This window comes from Microplitis demolitor, chromosome 2 (assembly GCF_026212275.2).
Source record: "Microplitis demolitor isolate Queensland-Clemson2020A chromosome 2, iyMicDemo2.1a, whole genome shotgun sequence".
Lineage (NCBI taxonomy): Eukaryota > Metazoa > Arthropoda > Insecta > Hymenoptera > Braconidae > Microplitis > Microplitis demolitor.
The window spans coordinates 4,681,440-4,703,803 of NC_068546.1; the positions used below are offsets into that span (position 1 = coordinate 4,681,440).

A 22,364-nucleotide genomic window follows, 5' to 3' on the forward strand; every position below is an offset into this window, starting at 1 on the left:
GCCACCATCAACTCCATTCTTATATTCTCTACCTCTATCTCTTACTCTATCCTTTATACTTAATATTTATATAAAAATATATGTTTAAATATTTATTAAACAATTTAAATGCTGGTGTAACCTTCTCGGTTTTGTTCTCACAATTTTAAAGATATCATGACTCGTAAACTCATATGTGCCAGTGCCAAAGTATGAGGCGTTACTCCCTGACATTTCGTGCATCATAGTTTTATCTATAGACTTATATTATTTTTATAACATACATTTATTCTTACAGTACTTTATTTTTATCATAATTTCATTATTATTTTTTTTAAATAATTGATTTTAGTTCATATTTTTACTTGAATGATGATAACGCGGTCAATATTGAACTTTGGGGAAAAATGAATAGATGTAATTTGTAGGAAATTTAATTGCCTGCAAAAAATTACTCATTGGCTTTTTTGATAAAATTAGTATTTAAGCGGTAATTTTAAATTATAATATCTCAAAAAGTTTTATATTTTTGATCATTATACTTTAAATAAATTTAAATTTTAAATTGTGACTAAAATATCAAATATATGACAAAAATTTATGAATACAATTTTGTTGCAAATTCAATTCTCTACAAAAAAGTACTCATTGGCTTTTTTGATAAAATTAGTATTTAAGCGGTAATTTTAAATTATAATATCTCAAAAAGTTTTATATTTTTGATCATTATACTTTAAATAAATTTAAATTTTAAATTGTGACTAAAATATCAAATATATGACAAAAATTTATGAATACAATTTTGTTGCAAATTCAATTCTCTACAAAAAAGTACTCATTGGCTTTTTTGATAAAATTAGTATTTAAGCGGTAATTTTAAATTATAATATCTCAAAAAGTTTTATATTTTTGATCATTATACTTTAAATAAATTTAAATTTTAAATTGTGACTAAAATATCAAATATATGACAAAAATTTATGAATACAATTTTGTTGCAAATTCAATTCTCTACAAAAAAGTACTCATTGGCTTTTTTGATAAAATTAGTATTTAAGCGGTAATTTTAAATTATAATATCTCAAAAAGTTTTATATTTTTGATCATTATACTTTAAATAAATTTAAATTTTAAATTGTGACTAAAATATCAAATATATGACAAAAATTTATGAATACAATTTTGTTGCAAATTAAATTCTCTACAAAAAAGTACTCATTGACTTTTTTGATAAAATGAATATTTTAACGGTAATTTTAAATTATAAAATTTCAAAAAGTTCTATGTATTTGATCATTATACTTTAAATAAATTTAAATTTTAAATTGTGACTAAAATATCAAATATATGACAAAAATTTATGAATACAATTTTGTTGCAAATTAAATTCTCTATAAAAAAGTACTCATTGACTTTCCACCCAAAATCAATACGTTAGATGTAATTTTAATTACAAGTAAAATATAAAACCTCTGAATATTTTGATCATTATACTTTTTGATAAATTTTGATTTAAAATTACGATTAAACTATCAGAAATATGACAATAATGTATAAGAACATTTTTATAGCAAATAAAATTCCCTATCCAAGCCTTGATCAACTTATCCGTAAAATGGATCCTTTAGTTGAAAGGAAAAAAAAATCAAAATTAAATTATAAGTTAAAAACAATTTTTTTTTTTAAAATTAAAATTAATTTCACAAATGAATAATTTATTATTTAAATATGACTCGGTACAAATTAACATTAAAAAATACCATTTAAATGTTTATTAATGAGTGCAATAAAAATCTTAAACTAAAAATAATTTTTTTTATTAAACTAAATATTAATATCTGTCTATTTAAATATAATAAATTGATTGAAAGTATGTCAATCATAAAGTGAAAGATATTACTGCTAAAGTAATATATCTATATATGTATACATCTATATAAATATGTCTGCTCACCGTCTAGACCATCAAGATCACTCTATCGTTTTATACATCTTTTTATGTCTTTCAAGACCGTGGCTTTTTTTTTAATTTACACACCTGTAAAACTGTACTTTGCATCAAAAAAAAATTTTCAAAAAAAAAAAAAAAAAAAAAAAAATTGATTTATTCTAAATTTCTTTAATTTATTAATTGAAAAAAAAAATTCTTTGTTTAAATTCTTTTTTTTATTTTATAGTTAAAATAAAGTAAAACCGGAGTTACTAAAAAAAAATCGATTAATCGATCGTCGCTAGCCAATGACATTTGCCAACATATTTTGCATAATTTAATATGTCCATAACTATAATAACAACAACTTTATATTTTTTTTTTGTTCCTCTTACTTTTATAATTTTTAAAAATATATACATATATATATATATATATATTACATGATCAAAATATAATATTACATACATATATATTTCTGTAGATGACCTTAGTTATAAAAATATCACGACTAAAAATATATATATATATATATATATATATATATATATATATATATATATATATATATATTTAATTAATTATAAAAAAAAAATATCTCAATGAATTTATATTAATATAAATAACGGTTAAATTTTTGAATTAAATATATATTAGTATTTAATGAAGTTGCTCATTACTATATATTTATATATATATATATATATATTTAAATGTGTTGTGTGAATGTGAATGGATGTAAGTGGATATTAAATTTCGTCTGATGTATTGTGAAGCTAATTTATCTACGTTGAATATTGCTGAAGATAATTATTAATTGTGGATGGAAAAAAGCTAGTGATTAGTCAATGTTGGGAATAAAATATAATTTTAATTTTGCTTGTGGTTTTTTTATTTTTTTTGGTAATTATTCATTTATGGATAGAGGAATTAAATTGTAAAGAAGAAGTTTGGTTGAGGTAAGGAAATTTTAGTAGTTTTTGGAAACGTTTTGAAACGGGACGTTTATCATTAATAAGTTTAGGTGGGTAATTCAGCTTACTGTAAGATTTAATTAGTGTATTTTTGTTGGAGCTGTGATATTTTGGAGGGAATTTTGAATAATTGAGCGGGAATTTTAAATCGGAGTTCAAAAAATATTAATTTAGGGGGGAATAGAAATTTTGGAGACTGAATTGTATCGAAATTATTGATTTTAGGGTAAAAGTCAATTAGTACTTTTTTGTAGAAAATTTAATTTCCTATAAAAGTGTATTGATACATATTTGACGTATCTTTAATAGTTTAGATGGAATTTTAAATAATTGAGCGGGAATTTTAAATCGGAGTTCAGAAAAATAAATTTTGTGTGAAATAAAAGTTTTTGGGTTTAGATTTAAATTCTGACGAAATTATTGACTTGAGGTAAAAAGTCAATCAATACTTTTTTGTAGAGAATTTAATTTTCTACAAAATTGTATTGATACATTTTTAACGTATCTTTAATAGTTTAGCGTTAATTTTGAATAATTAAACGTGAATTTTAAATTGAAGTTAAATAAAAAAAATTTCAATTTAAATAATAATTTTTTGTTAAAATTAAAATTATGTCCAAACTATTGAATTTACGTAAAAAGTAACTCAATACTTTTTTGTATAAAATTAAATTTCCTAAAAAAAATGTCCTTACAAATAAAAACTTAAACTCAATAGTTTACGAGTTATCTTAATTAAAACATTAACTAAAATATAATTAAAAGACTTTAGTTAAAATAAAATAAATAATGTGTTGGTATGAAATAAAAAGTGTCCGACACTCGTTGCAATAAAAATCTAAATAAAAATAACTAAAACATACTAATGACAGTTATTGTATTTATAATTTAATTAAAAGTTAATTAAAGTCATTAACTAATTTGAGTTATCGTAAATGAGGACTCTGCCTTGAGATTTGCTGGTCAGCAAAATAAAAACAACTCTTGCATCGTCGCTCGTACCTGAGTGGCAAAGACACCCACCACCCAGCCACCCTCTTGCCTCATATTTATCAGTAATCAAACTCTCTTTTAAATCCCTCCCCAATCTACTCTTCAGTATTCAGCATTCTCCCTCTCCAGTTCCAACACCAAATTTATTAAACCCCCAAATTAATAATTGATAAAACGTTTGACAGAGTATTCGATACCAGTAACAAGTTTAGCACAAGAAGTAATGTACACTTGGGACTTTTTACTCGTGTTAGGTAAAAAGCCATTGACAGTGAAAAACATTTATGGAAACGTGGCTTAACCATTTACGAGCTATTACTCAATTTGCTGTGAGCCAACATCTCTTAATATGTACTAGTGTTATGTACTCCAATATACTCATATATATACATATAGAAGTGAAATAGCAATAAATGTAATTCTCTGGGGTCATTGCCAGCTCGACAAAAGGGAAATGCACTATTTTCTATCCTTCATATATAAACATCCATATATTTTTATAACTTTCCCTTCCTCTTATTCATTAAATCAACCAACGAATCTGCGTAAAAAAAAAAAACAAATTGCCTAAACATTTTGTCAACAAAATACAAATTTACAGTCAGTAAATTTTTTGGTTTTATTATTTTGAATAAAAAAAAAAATTCAAAGTAAAAGTATGTATGTAAGTATGCAACAAAGGGTCAATTTTAAAGTTTCAATGTTTAATAGAGTTATGTAATTTAGTGACCTTGTATTTATTGTTGAATTATTGTTGTCATTATTATTATTTTTATTGTTAGGATATAAACCAGACAGATTAGCGGGGAACGGTGTGAGATTCAGGAAACGTCCGGCCAAATTTTTGTTCTCAGTAATAAATAACAGAAAAAATAATATATATATATATATATATATATATATATATATATATATATATATATATATATATATATATATATTGTGCGTGAGTAAATATATGTTTAGATCGTTAAAAAAAAATATAAACCGGTTATGACTTTGCATTTATGACGTAAGAGGCTGAATTAGTGAAAAAATAATAAAAGAACAATAAAAATATATATATATATATATATAAGTATACATAAGAATCAAAATATCTGATTTTTTAATTATTGTACTCAAAAAAATTTTAATTTAATTCAGTTTTTTTTTTTTTTAAATCAAAAATTTGAAAATTTTATTTTTGCGCATAAAAAATATGTTTTTTTTTTTTTTTTCAAAAGTCATATTATAAACATAAAAAAATTGAAATTTATAGTCAAAGGCATGATAAATTATGAAAATTAAAAATTTTATTTAAAGGACATATTTTTTTTTCTGAACCCGCAAGTGTTTACTTAAAAAAAAAAAAAAAAAAAAAATTATATGTGTATTTATATATACATGTACATAAATTAAGTATATATAACTCTTCCGTGGACGTGGACCAAAAACAAGTTATGGTGCAGCCTCATTTGATTTCCGGATAAAAAATCTAGTAAATTTTTTTTACATTTATTTTTTTTTTTCAAATTTAGACTCGCAGGTCAAAAAAAAAAATTATCAAAAATACCAGCATTGAAAAAATAAAATCTGTAATTTTTCAAAAATTCAATGTTCAAAAATATTTCCTTTTTTTTTTAAATATATACAAATACCTTATATATACATATATATTTTTTTCAACCTGCTACTCTAAACAAAATTGAAAAAAATTTCACTTCATTCAACGTAACCAAAAAAAGTTACCCCACTTTGTCACAAAAAATATTGAAGTAAATTTTTTTTTCTTTATCTCATCACACTTGCAGGTTAACAAAAAAACTAACAAGTGCATCTATATATAAGATATATAAAAAAAAATTCATATATTTCCTCCTCTTTCAAGTTAAAAAAAAAAAAAATTTTTTTTTAACAAATTTCCAAAAAAAATTACCTTTTTGTAGTTGATTATGATCAGCATTCATCTTTGCCTGTAACAAAAAATGCTAAGTCTCAGAAAGTAAGAATCTGTATAAAAAAAACAAAATTACTACCCCGAAATATGAAAAAAATAATTAGCGATATAAATTTACCTCGTAGCCCTGTTTTGCTCCTCGTCCAGTGCCCCAATAATCCGTGTCTTTCTCGTGGGGATTGCATTGCTTCAACAAGACAAAAAAACTAAATTAAACCTTAGGCAAAGTAAAAAAAAAAATACAAAACTAAATAATAGCTCTGTACTTATGGGCATTGTGTCTCATAATGATGAACAAAAGGAGAAAAGAGTGAAGTGAAAATGAAAATGCAAATGAATCGAAATATGAAACAATAAAATATAAATAATACAAAAGTAGAAGAACATATATATATACATATATATGGTGTGAAATAGTTTCCATCAAGAGTTAACAGCTCTTTTATAAAAATATTTCACCCAACAATTGAATCTAAAGCTAAATGTTTAGATTTAAAAGTTTTAAAACTGGCTGTGTCCGTTATTTGCAGGACCAAAGTTACAAGACTGCTACAACCCCAACCAATCTAGTCAACATTTAAATCTTCAACCCCTTATTTTAACTCTATACAACTACAACTACCCTTCGTACTTTATCCCTCTTTGTCTTTCGCGCCTTTTTTATTTTAAAAAGTCTGTCTCAGTTTTACACTTGGACGAAATAGAAACATATTTACTAAGTTTCGTGACAAAGACAAGGGAAAACTTGATCCTGCGGAACTAGAATTGGAACTTGAAAGCTGAACCTTGGAAGTCAAAACATTTTTTTTTTTTTTAGAGACATAGTAACTGATTCAGGGAATTTTTACGCACTTGACATTATATTTTAATTTTTTGACAAATTTTAAAGATTTTTTTTTAAGGACCAATTTTTTTTTTTTTTTTTTTGAGAAAATTTGGTCATTTTTTATTAAACGGTATATTTGAAAGGGTAGTGATTTTTTTATGCCAGGGAAAATACAAAATTTTGAAATTCGAAATTTGGCCAAAAAATTTAAACTTAATATATGACGTTTTTTTGGATTTTTAGTGAAGTGGACATTTTTTTTGAGGCAGCTGACTAATCTGATATTAAAGTAGACACTTCAAGGAGTGTATTGAATTTTTTTTTTATTTTTTTACGATGAACGGAAGTGGAGAAATGGATTTTTTAATATAACTTCAAAATTTGACCGAATTCAAAAATTTAAATTTTATTTTTTTTGGCCAAATTATTTTTTTTGGATAATTTATCAATTTGATATCAAAGTAGACTTTTCAAAAAGTGTAGTCAAATTTTTTTCATTTTTTTACGATGACCGGAAGTGGAGAAATGAATTTTTTAACATAAATTCAAAATTTGACCGAATTCAAAAATTGTATTTTTATTTTTTTTTTTTTTTTATTAAAAAATTTTTTTTTCATTTTGTGATACTAAAAAATGAGTGAAAAAATGTTAAATAGAGTTCCAAATATCCTCAAAATCTCAAACTAAAAATATGAAGATTTTCAAATTGTACAGAATCAAAAATCTTTCCATACTTCTCGTCAACTTGACATCAAACCAGCTATCTAATAAAATATTCAAATCCCTCTACTTTTACTAAAATCCCGAAATTTAAAACCTCATCTAATTTGTAAAAAAAAACAAAATCCAAAATTCCCAATTGGAATTGACAAAAAATTTTTTTCACTGATAAATTCTTTCCAATGAATAAATTGACAACCAAAACAACCTCAATATTTTCTACCCTACCCGATAAAAAAATCCTGATTTTCCTATAAAACCCCAAATAAATCTGTTCCCTACCTCCATATTTTACAAGCAAAAATAATTAGCTTCTAATTTAAAACCCTTCATACCCACCCGGAGCTCGAATTAAAAAAAGTAGAAAATAAAAATAAACAATAATTTAACCCAGAGAATACGAATGCAAAGAAAAGGAAAGCAAACTGAGGCTACATCCCATGAAAAAGACGACAAATTATATTTGCGTAGGGTAAAATATATCTGACCAAGGGTCCTGAGAAGGGAAACGAGGTCATCCCTCATTCGATATCCTATGACCCAGTCACCCACGTTTTCTTCCTTCCTCCCTTCCCCTCACCCTCTTTTTCTCTCTCTCTCACCCTTCTTTCCTTCAAAGGGCATTGCTCTCAAGTTGTTTGTCGACTAAAGCGTTACGCAAACAAAAAAAAAATAAACCGAATCATCTTGAAACTTAATTCAAAATTTAAAAAACTATTGACCCACTAGACTTTAGTCTACACGTAAATGTATATATATAAATATATAAATAACTATCGTATGTACACAGGGTCCTTGAAGCATCGGCTACAGGTGGCTTCAAAAACTTAACAAAAATTCATGGGAAATTTTATTTTTAAAAAATTTTTTGTTACAGAAAATTCAAATGGAATTTGACTCCCACTTAAATAAAACTCAACTCAATGGAAAAAAAAAATATGGGGTGGCTACAAGAGCTTTAGTTCCGGGGATGATCAGATCCAGATTCGCTTCTTAAAAAATTGGGGTGAGTTAAAAATATATGAAATATATATATATAAAAAAATTGAGTGATGCTTCCTAACCGGAAGTCTTGTGGTTGGTTTAGAAAATATTTATATAAATTTATATATAATTTCTTGTTTTTTGTGAGCTTGCGTGATAGACGCGATGTTTTTTTTTTTTTTTTTAACAAAAAAAGATCCTGAGCTTGGACTTTTTTGTTTTCTTTTTTCCTGCCCGGGTCTAAGGTCGGAATCGGTCGGAGCCAATCGATTGGCTCGGCTTTTTTATTATTGTATTTTTTTTTTTTTTTTAATGAATATATAGAAGTATATTAAATATATGGATGGGTGTATAAATGTATGTGGATATTTTTTATCACGAAATGTGGAAATAAAGACTCATTGACATTTATTATTTATTCATCTGCGCTCTTTTTACGTGACCAAGAAATAATGGGAATTTTTTTTTTGAATGGACTATTATTAGATAATTTTACTAATTGAAAAAAATTTGAAATTTTCTATAAGTTTTGTTTCATTTTATCTGTAGGATTTAATTTGAGACAAAAACTAATAAAAACTTTTTTTTAGGAAATTTAATTTGCTACAAAAATGGTCTTATATATTTTTTTCATATTTTTAATATTTAAGCTGCAAATTTGAAAAAAAATTCACAAAAAAAAGTATAATGATCAAAAGTCATTATTAAAAGTATTTTTGTTCAAATTGTAATTACCGGTTACCTATTGATTTTATCGAAAAATTTAATAAATACTTTTTTGTAGGAAATTTAATTTGCTACAAAAATGGTCTCATATATTTTTTTCATATTTTTAATATTTAAGCTGAAAATTAAAAAAAAACAATTTCCAAAAAAAATAATGATCAAAATTCAGTATTAAAAGTATTTTACTTAAAATTAAAATTACGGGTTACCTATTGATTTTATCAAAAAATTCAATGAATACTTTTTGGTAGGAAATTTAATTTCCTAAAAAAAGTATTCTTACATATTTTACCGTATCTCAAATAATTAGGCCATAAAATCAAAAATAAAAAAGTTCAAAAAAACATTTCCAATTTTCAATTAAAAAAATTTTCAAAAAACTTTTTTTGCTGAAAAAAATTTTTTCAATGGTCAATTGAATCCTCTGTAAAAAGTCTTCCATTTAAGACCACTTCTCAAGCTTATCCATTGAAATAAAAAAAACTCTTCGCCAGCCTCGAAATTTGTTTGAAAAATGCATAACCAAAAAAAGGTTAGAAAATTGTTTCGATTAAAAAAATAAACTACAAGCCTGTCTATACAGCGGAGAACCGTGCATACAAACCCGAAGCAAAAAATAAATAAATAACAAAATAATAAAACCAAAAAAAAAAAAAAAAAAAAAAGAATTAACACGTAACCAGGAGCTTGGGAGTTTGGAAGCAGCCATGTGAGGCATCGGAGGAGCTGAGACTTTGCTCATAGACGATGGTGGGGTTTAAAAAAAAGGTTAAATAAAATAAAATATCTAAAGAAAAAATAAAAAAGATACCGGGGGAGTATTTTTTTCCACCCCTGCGGCTCGTCAGAGTACGGCAGGTCTCGTACTGATAGACTTGTGTGGGTTTCGGAGGCTTTACCTCCTCTTGTATTGGTTCCTCTTCTTCTATATATATATATATAAATATATGTTGGAGCTTCAGAGCTTGGTAAAAACGAGTGAAAGAAAGGTATAAAGTGGAGAAAGGGAAAAAAAGACATGACTAAAAAAAAAAGGTAAATAAAAAAAATACTTTTACGGGGGATGAGAAAGCCGATGTGCTTGTGAGGGAGAATGCAAGAAAGTATTGGTACAATAGGCGAGAGCTTCGATAGCAAAAGGACGCCGACGAAAAGAAGCCATGGGTAGAGAGGATGATGGGGTGAGGTGGGGCTGGAGAAGAAGGAGGATAAGGGGAAGAGGAGAAGCAAGAGGGCGATGTAGTGAATAAAGAAAAAAAAAGTAATGAGTAAAGAAGGGGGGGGGGGAAGAGGTAAAAAAAAAATAGCGATGAAGCAGAGGCGGGGAGAGAGGGTCGGGAGGATACTAACCACCCCCGGGCGCCTCAAAGCTTCGCGTACGAGAGGGTGAGTAAAAAAAAGGCGTAAAAAATGCAGGAGGTAACAGGAGGAAAAAAATCGGGCAGCCTAGAAAGAGGAGATGGAGATAGAGACCGAGACCGAGACGGAGACGGAGACGATGGGATGAGAAGGGGTGGGGTGGGGTTGAAGGAAAGGGGGAGGTGGATGAAAAGAAGGTGGAAAAAAAGAGGGTGCTTTTTTTTCTCTCCCTGCACATGCGTGACCGTCCGCGTACGAGGCGTATTGATCAGCCGAACGCCACGACGCCCGGCGTCCTTTCTGCGAGCGAACGAGCTTTTTTTCGGCGCTGTGAGATAAAGATGTGATATGCTAGGTTTTTTCTCGGAGGGAAAGGGGGTAAGCGACCTAGCTCAACTTGGAAGATATGACGTCAGTGTCCAGACGATTATTTTTTTTTTCCTGAGGGTTGGTTTTTTTTAGGGGGCTAAGTCGAGAATGGAAATTTGGGAGAAAAATTTTTATGGAATTTTAAGGGGTGGGATTTAAAGTTGAAGCGGTTGTATGTTAGCATTTTGCTAATTGTTAGAGGATAATATACTGAGGGATAAAACAAGACAGAAGGTTTGGTCACTAGATTTAAAGATTTGAATATTCTAGTCATGTTTTTTTGGCCCAATAAAATTTTAAACAAATTTTATTTCATTATGTAATTTAGTGAATTTTAAAATCAAGTTAACTCGTAAACTATTACGTTTACATAAAAATTTACTTAGACCATTTTTATTTAATATTAAATTCCCTACAAAAAAGCTCTCATTCATTTTCCCGCCAATTAAAATTTAAACTCTAAAACTTTTCAAATTCACCCCCGCTGGCTCCATTTAATTTAAAAATTAAAAAAACTCATAAACTATCAACTTTACATAAAAATTCCTCATGACCATTTTTATTAAAAATTAAATTCCCTACAAAAAAGCTCTCTTTTATTTTCTCTCTAAACTCAATACTTTCCCCTCAATTTAAATTCAAAATCCCATCCCTACTAAATCGCCGAAAAAATTCAAATATTCCCTCCCCATCTCGAATTTTGGCCTCCTCAGACTAATCCCCAACAAACCCACAACTAAAACCCCCATGCATAGACAAGCTCTCTTATTTCTTCCCAAAGCGATCGATGTCATTCCTGATAAATTGACAGCAGCTGGACAAATGTCTCTCAAGGGTTGCCCTTAATTAACCACCAACTAAGAACACAGCTCACCCCTTCCCCTGATTAAAAAAACCTCTACTAAATTTAAAATCCCCGCCAACACATCCAAACATTCAAATAAAAATAATCCACCCCCTATCTCCCATATCAACAAACTGCAATTAATAAATAACTCGGCCGAATTATTCCGTAACTGAACCCTCTTATCCTCACATACTCGCACATACTCACATGCTTCTACCTCCCACACTAATTCCCAGTTCATCCATTTCATACATAGACAGTGGGAAGATTAATATTTAAACATAAAACACATGTGTTCCCACAATTTTAAACTCCTATCTTACATGTTTTATTTTATTTTATTTTATTTTTTTTTTTTTTACATGTCAGCCTCTTGGCTTTCGACTCTTGACTCTTGAGAAAGAGATAGGAGTCTAAGTATTTTTCGAGTAGTCCTATATAATTTAGCCCCGAAATTTTGATGAGAACAAGAAGATGAAGGCGAAGATGAACAAGGAGGGAAAAGAGGGAGAAAATTTAAAATTTAATACACATGTGGTGAACGATCGTGTGACTTGCCGGGTATCTTAGGACTTGGATCTTGTAAAAATTGACGACATATGCTACATATATATATATATATATGTATATATATACTACTTGGTTAGTTTCTTGTATACAGAGGAGTCTAAATTGTAGATGGAGAGTTTGAAGTAGAGTGTAGGGGGTAGGGGTAGGGGGTAGAGTAGAAGGAAAGGGAAAGGGAGAAGGGTGTAGACTGTAGATCTAGAGTAAACTACAGAGATTGGAGTAAAAAGAGGTACGGGTGATAAAACTCAACAGTTGGCATTCAATCGCTCTCTTTTTACTTGTTCTTATTCTTTTCTTAAAGTTATCACTTGGCTCTCGTTACAAACTTTTACACATTCTGATTGATAAAGAAGAGACTGGGACTGCTGCTGGGAAGGTTTTGTATTACGGGTGTTTTAGTATCAACACATTTTTTATAAACATTATTTTTAAAATAGACTTTATTTATGAGCGGGAATATTTAGGGTTTGGAGATTTTTTTCTTAGAGGGGCATAATGGGCCGTAGAATTTTTTTTTTTTGTAGTTAGAAAATGAGATCAGAGTTTTTTTAAAGTAAATTTTGATTTTTGGTTTTGATGGAAAATTTTTAAAAAAATTATTCAAAGAGTGAATTTAAAAAATTTGAGAAAATTAAAAATGGCTGATTTTCTTAAGTTTAAAAATTATTTAAATAAATTATTTTGAATTTAAATAATTGGCGCCTATACCAAAAAGGCAGAAAAATTTTTGCCGCGCTTTAGATTCTCGACTATTTAAACGAAAACTAAAAATAATAATTAAAAGCAAAAGGGCGATGTTTTTTGGGTAGACAACAAAATAAGCTAGAGCCAGAGGCTGGAAAAAATAATAAATCATAAGAGAATTTAAAATAATAATAAAATATTAACGACTTATTTTATACTTGACGAATTTAAATTAGACAGATTAAATAAAAGTATCGTTGTTATTAATTAGCTTAACGATTTAATCCCAGTTAATTATTTCAAATGTTATTTGACTTAAAAAAAAGTTAAAAAAACAATAAAAATGAACGTAAGAGAGACCAAAGCCAGTTGGAAAAGTTACAGAGAAAATAAATTTATATTTATAATTATTTTTAATGAGATTTTAAAATATAATTTTCTTGTAGGATTAAAGCCTATGAGCAATTTATCAAATAACTTATCAAATAAATTTTAGTTTTATTCTCCAGCTAAATAGTAACTCGGCAAAGTCCAAAGAAAAAAATAATATTTAAAATAAAAAAGGTTTGTTGGTCGTATATATATATGACTTGCGGTTATTTAAAGACTAAACAAACAAATAATCTGCTCGAGTTTTTATTTTTATGTCTAATAAATTAAATAACAACAACCAGCCTCACAAAAATAATAATATTTTTAACCAAAAAAACCATTTCTGGCCATTATCCTTAGCCGCCATCTTACCCCAGCTTATTAAGAATTTATAAAACAATTTATTATTTTTAAAATAAAGTTAAATAAAATTTCTGGTAAATTATAAATTTTTTAATTCCAATCACGATCAGTTTACCCCTTAAAAAATATTTATATTATCTTTTCCTTATTTTTAAAATTCGCCCGCGAAATTTTAAAAATTAATGCGTCGCGTACATTTCCTTCCCTTTTAATAAATAATTTTTTTCTCGCCATTAGTAGTCATCATCGACTAAAAAAAATACATCTTGTACCCTTTCATTGCTATCGGCGCTATTACGGATTTCTCGTCTTAATTTTATTAGACAGTGAAAATAAAAATAAATGAGATTGTTGATGGGAATGAAATATAAATTTTAGTTGTTATAAAATATAACAGAAGTAAAACAAATAAAGTTTTGAATGCCTGACCCAAATAAAAGGGGGAGCATAACCCAAGTACGCCACGACCCAGACAGTTTTTTTGTTAAAAGACTATCTTAGGTTATAACCGGGAAATTCCCATTCTTGGTCATAACATCGCGCCATAGAACTCTCTCTGCACTGGGGTAGTCTGCAGACAATTCGCAGTTAAATTTTTATAACCGTACACTAGAAAAGCGGTAGCGCGGCATCATATAGAAGTTCAAGTTGCAGAGCCACCAGACGCGGGATACCCACGGTCTGCTCGCGGAAAAACCCATAAACCTATACGTCTACACACATATGTATAAATATATATATATATTTTACCCTCAATCTCTACTACCCGTTGGTATTTTTCCCGCCCCACCCCCACACCCTCATCTCCTGTGTCTCAGTGCCCCTTGCCACGTCGCTACACTAAACCGAAAGTCGTTACAGTATAAACGGGAAAATGCATTTTACCCCACACTCTTTCATCCTCCTATTTTACTCCCACTTTTACCCACCCACCCACCCACCCACCTATCCACCCCTGCACACTTCTCATTCTCATTCTCTCGTTTTAGTTTTAACTTTTTTGTTATTTTCTTTCTCTATATTCAATCCTTCCATTCTTTATTGGCTTATCCGTTTTATAGTTTCAAGAATTTCGTGAAAAGCATTATTAAATTAAATAGCTTAAATTTTTTTATGTTATTATTATCATTATTATTATAGAATTTTTTTTAGATGAAAAATTAGAAATTTTAAATTCTTCAGTACATAATGAAAATTTTTCGGGCTGCATTTTATTTCTGACTGAATTATTGGCTGTAGTTAAAAAATTCATTTATCTTTTTTGTAGGAAATTTAATTTGCTATGAAATTGTACTCATGTGTTTTTGTCGTGTCTTTAATAGTTTAGCTAAAAATTTGGTTTGAAAATAAATTTTTATGTTGGGGGAAAAAACATTGTTTTTTATTTTAAATGAAAATTTTGGGAAAACTATTGAAGTTACGGAAAAAATGGAAGAATACTTTTTTGTAGAGAATTAAATTTACTGCAAATAATGTCTTTGTGAGTTTTCATTTAAACGCAGTGTTTTTATGTTATTTTAATTTAAACAACGAGATATAATTTAAATAAAAGTATGAAAATTAATCGGTGATATAAAAATATATTTTGTAATTTTTATTTGACGCGGTTTTAAATTCAGACAACACGTGGCTAACGTACCCAAGCTGGTAAATGTATAACGAGTTTAAAACTTCAGGATAGAATTACTCGATTAAAAGAAGACGTTAAATTCTTTATAGATATAAATAAAAATTATAATTCAAAGAAACCTTTTAAATCGCGAATTGACAGATTTTTATAAAATTATTTATTTACAATTTTGTGTAATTAAAAATGACATTTGGTCGGCTTGCATCGGATTAAGTCAGTTACAATTGTCAAAAGATTTTTTTTATATTTTCAGCCGATGGAATTTCTGTCCGATGAAATTTTCCCGCCAACAATAAAAATAAAGTACCGGTAAAAATAACAATTAAATAATAATTGACATCTTAAAGTTTATTTAAAATATTATTTAATCGTTTATCAATACTCAACATCGATAAAAATATATTTATTTGTGTAATGTATAATTTATTTTCGAGGCTTCTCATCCGTTATTTTATTTTAAATTATTATTTTAATAAATAAACTTGTCGGCTCTGTTGTTTAAATTAAATCATGTTTAATAAAATATAAAATAACGCGATCATCTTTATTTTTTTACAATAAAAAATTCTGTTGATATTTAAATTATTTATCTGCAAGAAAAAAAGGTTTAAATTTAAACTTTCGGCGGCAGTTCCTCAGCCGACACTATTATTTTTCACGCGATTATTGTCCGCGTTACACAATATATACTTATTATCATTCACAAATAAATAATCAACACAAAAAAAAAAGAAAAAAAAATGAATTTCGACTTAAGGGTTGATGTTCCCTCAAATAAATTATAACAGGATTTTCTATCGATAACTTATTTAAATAAATAATAAAAACAATAATTAATTTTTTTAAACGGGATATTTTATTAAACGAAAAATCATAAGTATAATAATAATAATAACAATTTTTTTTGAGATTCAAGTATAAGTACCGGTAAAAATGCTCGAGGGTAGAAATATATGAAGACGTAAAATATATAAAATCTCGAATATTTCGAGAGGAAAAAAAAATAAAAAAATAAACAAAAACAAAAAACGAGAAAAGAAACGAAGAATGAGATGAGAAGATAGAGAAATGGGAGTATAGCAACTGAGGGTGGATAAGGGGGTAGAGTAGGTGGTAGTTGGGGGTGAGTAGGTCAAACTTTACGGCCCTGGTGTCTAGACGTCGTTGCGCGTCGTGCAGGGCAGTAAAACCGTTTTAAGGGGCTGCTTTACCAGTGCACTCAGTAAACGGGCTTGTGCTACCAAAGAGGGGGTGGGTTCAAGAGTCCAGGCTGGAGAAATGGGCTCGTGATTCTGTCGAACGCTGCGACGATAAATAAATGTGGATAAATTTTCTTTTTTTTTTTAATATTAAGTCGGCTGATTAGCTCGTTCAGTTTACTGTTTTATGTCCTTTCCCCGTCTAGATGTTGAGTTACCATTTTTACGACAGCTCAAGTACTCTTTTATTTTATTTTATTTTTTTATTGGAATTAGTACTCGGAAACGGATATCGCTAATTTTCTTATTGACTGAATGCCTGATTAATATTTCAACGTTTGAGATCTGCGTTCAAAAATTTATTCTATCGAGTGTCATTAATTTATTATCGAATAATCTTAATGAAAAGTCATTATTTGGTAATTTATTCAAAAAAAAAAATTGGGAAAAATCCACGCGGGATTCGAACCGTGGACCTCAGAGTGACGCAACGTATATCACAAATTTGAGGAACGAATTGCTAAATTTATAATTTTTTACGCCGTTTTGAAAATTGTCCATTTTAGTCACTTAAAAATTTTCAAAAATTAATTTTCATCAAAATACTGAGGCTTCATTTTGTAAAAATTAATTACAGGACAAAAATTCAAATCCACTCGTGGTCATAAAAAATTTTTTTTTTCATTTTAGAAAACTGCCAAATTTCGAAATTAGATCAAAAAAATAAATTACGTTAATTATCTTTCAATTAATAAAAAAAATTAAAAAATACATAATTAGTACCGTAGTTTTAAATTACCCATAGGTTGAGGGTTCGAATCCCGATCGCGGGTTTTTTTTTACTTTAATTAAAATTTTTTTTTTTATTAAAAATTGTATTTTGAATATTTTTTGTGGTAAAAATAAATTGAATATCGACAGTAAAAAAAAAAAAAAAATTAACAAAAAATATAAAAAATGAAAAGTGTCGATGGGTTGAATCATGAGTGGCTTTCAATAGCCACTTCAATGACTTCAAATCACATAGTACACTCATTTATATATATATACATATATATCGATAATAAAGTATAATAGAGTAGACGAACTCCAGAAACTCAATAACTCAAGCAAAAAGTCTCATTAATCGTCTTACTGAAGTACTCTGTCAATAACTAGATTTCGTTATTTTCGAAGATTCAAAAATTTTTAACCGCCAAAAAATAAATTTAAAATTTTAAGAGACAAAATTTGGGTTAGGTTAGAGTGAAAGAAAAAAATGAGCGTGTATCGAGTTAAGAAGTTTGTTAATTTATTAAAAAGGGTAGTGATGCATACTTTGGATAGAGTTACGTACAACTTGATATTATATCTCGAGGTAAAGTAAGCGTCTGTTTTTCATCACATATGGAACACGTGGCCCGGGAATATGTAACACTGAAGTCTCTGTTCGCAGAGAACATCAGTAACCATCAGTTAACCAGTAAAGGAGCTCGACATATTACTTTAGAGCCAATAGAAATCCTCCAGCATATTATACATGAGCTTTACGACTACCATACGAGTATTTAATTTTTATTACAACTATCGGGCTCTTGTAACCGGAATTGCTTCTATTAATTAAAATAATATCAACTATATATACTGACATATTTTACTTTTTCATGTTTTTTTACTTTGAGAATCACGAATTTAATCAGGAATTTTTCGATCAACAAAAAGTTTCATTGGTGTTTTTTTAAATAAGTCCTGAAGGATGCGTTAGAGGGAGAAAAGTATAAGAACCTTTTTTGTAGGAAATTTTACGCTCTACAAAAAAGGTCTCTTATATTTTTTTGATAAAATGAACAGTTTCCAAGATATGAGAATTTTAAGTTGAAATAAAAATATCAAATGAAAAATTTTTTATAAAAAAAATGTCTTTGAATTTTTTGCAATAAATCCTGAAGGATCAGTCGGAGAAAAAAAAATATCAGGACCTTTTTTGTAGAAAATTTTACGTTCTACAAAAAAGTATTCTTATATTTTTTTCATAAAATGAATATTTTCCAAAATATAAGAGATCAAAGTTGAAATAAAAATATCCAGCAAAAAATTTCCTAAAAAAAAGAAACGTCACTGAATTTTTTAAAATAACTCCTTAAGGATCACTCATATAAAAAAATGTACTCCTACCTTTCTTGTAGAGAATTTTACGTTCTATCAAAAAGGTCTTATTACTTTTTTTCATAAACTCAATATTTTCGAAAATAATTACCTTCAAAGTCCCAATAAAAATGTCACAAATTTTTCGAAAATTTAATTGCAGGAAAAAAAATTTCATAAATTTTTTGACAAATTTTCTGCACACAAAAAAATATACTGAGTTTTACATAAAACTCCATGGTTCAAAAAGCAACCGCCTAGACAAAATTTTCTCCACAATAAAATAAATAATTAAAGCATAAAACTTACTTTTGTATTTCCACCAACCGGATAATTATGATCGATGACTTTATTTAGTCAAAAAAAAATGTCTAAGCACATGGAGCGACGTCTGTGTCACGTTTAATTTAAAAGATGAAAATGGAGCCTATTGCACATATATTAAAATATATATAACATGTATAAATATATGACTATTAGTAGCCTGAGGCGCGAAATCTTAAAATGTTTAGTTATAGACGTTTGTTCCCATATCACTTATTCAACAAAAATATTCAAATCTGCAGTCATTAATAAAAATTAAAGAGACATCACTGGGTCGGCTATCGCAGCTTAGGGTGATTCTTTTATTTTTCGACCGGTGTGCAACAACATATCTGGGGGTTGTTTTAACCCCCACTCTCGGGCTGCTCTCTTGCTCCATAACTATCCAGGCTTTTTCTTGTTATATTATGGGGGTAGAAGTGACTATACCCTTTTATCTTACCTGACCCTATACCGTGAGACTATGGCTTCTTTATATAGACTATGGACTATTTTTTATATTTTATTATTATTATTTTATCTGCGTGCGCACTGCCCTCTTTTAATGTATTCATTTTTTTCCGCATCTCTTATATTAGCGTGTTGTTTTTTTTTGCTCATCCTCGCCTTAGGTCGTATGGGTGCTTAGGAATTTTTACTGGCTATACTAGTATTTAAAACATACCAATTGTTATTGTAGACAATATTTTTTTTTTACGTTTTTTAGTAACGGATTTTTCGAAAGGAACCTGGGGTAAAATGACACAAATTTTTTTATGCCGTTGGTTCGTAAAGAAGCAGGCAAGTTGATGACCAAAGCGCGGGAAATTTGAATTTTTAGAATGCAAATTTTTTTTCTATTCGTGGCCCATTTTACCTCAGTTCTTAATAAAAAAATTAAAACAAGAAAATTAAAAAAAACAAAAAAATGATTTCTTTTACTGAAAATTTTGAATTTCCCGCGTTGCTAACTGATCAACTTGCCCGAGTTCTTATGCAAATCGTAACCAAATTTAAAAAAAAAAATTCGTCCATTTTTCCAGAGTTCATATATAAAAAATTTTTCAAATTTTATTTAAAAAAATTTTCACGATTCGAAATCACGACAGTTCAAAAATTCAAATTCCCCGGGAGTTTTAAAAAAATTTCAAATCATGAACAGAAAAAAAATTTTTATTAATCTCAAAATGACCGAAATTTTATTCAAATTAATTTTTACTCCCACCTTAAAATTTACTCCGTCCTAATAAATTTTTTAAAAAATCTGTCACAATAAAAAATAAAAAATTATGCGTGTAAGTGTAGATAATTTTAAAGTTAGCCGACGACTAATTAATTTTTTTAATAACGATCATTTATAAAAAAACAAAAAAATATTTTGAAAAATTGCACCATTAGATTTTTTAATTTCCTACCTGTGAATTTTTTTTTTTTTTTTTTTTTTGTCATTGATTTCTTGACAAAAAAAAAAAAATCCGAAAATTTTTAATTGTCTGCTAACTTTATTCCATAAAAAATTTGTATAAAAAAAAATGAGTAATTAATCATTACTTAGTAACAAATATAATTTTTTGCATTAAATAAAAAGTCAATGACTTGCTAGTTAATTTTTTTTAAACAGACCTTAAAATCGAACCCTATAAATTTAATTTCGTTGACTATTTCCTGTTGAGTCATTGAATATTGTCTACAATTGATTGAAATTCCTCTATAAATATATATATATATATATATATATATATATATATATATATATATATATATATATATATATAAAACAAAGAAAAACATTTCGGTGGTAAGAATTGGGCCCGTTACCATCCAGTGTCACAACATTTGGCCTCATCGAAAAATTATGGGGATACTTGTACCTTTACGACACATTTAAGACACCCTTCGACACCCTTTTTTATTATTTCGTTTTTTACTCTTTCATTCATCCTATCTTTTTTTTCATGTACATATATTTAGTAGTAGTAATACATGCACTCATATATATATATATATATATACATACCGCGATTATTATTGTATCCAAAGTGCACTTAGAACGCAAGCATCCGCGCGGAAAAAAGTTACCACCCTTTTACATGCCGACATAAGGAATCAACCAGAAATTACAAGTTTCATTGACTCATACTTTATTTCCTTTTTTTTTTCTTCATATTTGAGTTGGACCCTTTTTTAAATTCAAATGTCATCTTTGTAGACATAGTAAGTGAAATATTATTTATTGACTTGTTAAAATTCAAATCACCCTCGTAAGTTTTTATTACATCGTTTTTTTTTTTAGTGGCTATTTCAACGAACTTTATTGTCATTATTTAATTTAATCTATTATTCATTAATGGAAATAATCATTTTTATTATTAATTTAAATGGACATTTTTTTATTTTTAGTAAAAAAATTCATTTTTACCACAGATTTTTACGATCTTTCGTTGACCAAAATTGACAGGGAAACAAAATAAAAAAAATAAAAAAATATCGAAATTTCATTTTTTTAAAATTTATTGGTATAAAAAAAATTAATTTTTGTCGTGCTTCAGCTTCAAAAACCAAATCCACCATTTCTGCATTTTCTCAGGTCTCATTTAAACTCACCCCCTACTGTCAAATTCATTCTTCCCAAAACTTTTACTTTCCCTATGAGAAGTATCTAAAATTCGAAAATTAAGTCCTAGTTAACTTTCAAATTAACTCATAAACTATCAACTTTACAAAAAAATTTCTCATGATCATTTTTATTTAAAATTAAATTCCCTACAAAAAACATCTCTTTCATTTTCTCCCTAAACTCAATATTTTCCCGCCAATTTAAATTTAAACTCCAAAATTTTCAAATTCACCCCCGCTGGTTCCATTTAATTTTAAAATTAAAAAAAACTCATAAGCAATCAACTTCACATAAAAATTTCTCATGACCATTTTTATTCAAAATTTCATCCCCTACAAAAAACTTCTCTTTCATTTTCTCCCTAAACTCAATATTTTCCCGCCAATTTAAATTTAAACTCCAAAATTTTCAAATTCACCCCCGCTGGTTCCATTTAATTTTAAAATTAAAAAAAACTCATAAGCAATCAACTTCACATAAAAATTTCTCATGACCATTTTTATTCAAAATTTCATCCCCTACAAAAAACTTCTCTTTCATTTTCTCCCTAAACTCAATATTTTCCCGCCAATTTAAATTTAAACTCCAAAATTTTCAAATTCACCCCCGCTGGTTCCATTTAATTTTAAAATTAAAAAAAACTCATAAACAATCAACTTTACATCAAAATTTCTCATGACCATTTTTATTCAAAATTTCATCCCCTACAAAAAACTTCTCTTTCATTTTCTCCCTAAACTCAATATTTTCCGGCCAATTTAAATTTAAACTCCAAAATTTTCAAATTCACCCCCGCTGGTTCCATTTAATTTTAAAATTAAAAAAAACTCATAAACAATCAACTTTACATCAAAAT

The 22,364-nt window shown here is 27.7% G+C and overlaps 1 protein-coding gene across 2 annotated transcripts in view; it reads right to left on the bottom strand.

Moving 5' to 3' along the window:
• LOC103580196 (zinc finger protein rotund) overlaps positions 1 to 22,364 on the bottom strand; it is a 73,121-nt gene that overhangs the window by 45,703 nt on the left and 5,054 nt on the right. Inside the window, exons 2-3 of one of the 2 annotated variants that reach the window (XM_008561865.1) lie at positions 5,934 to 6,002; positions 5,795 to 5,831 (exon numbers count right to left, since the gene is read on the bottom strand). In XM_008561865.1, the coding sequence (XP_008560087.1) occupies positions 5,795 to 5,831; positions 5,934 to 6,002 (106 nt within the window). Of the gene's footprint in view, positions 1 to 5,794; positions 5,847 to 5,933; positions 6,003 to 22,364 lie in introns of both variants that reach the window. The other variant, XM_053742892.1, reaches the window with a different exon arrangement.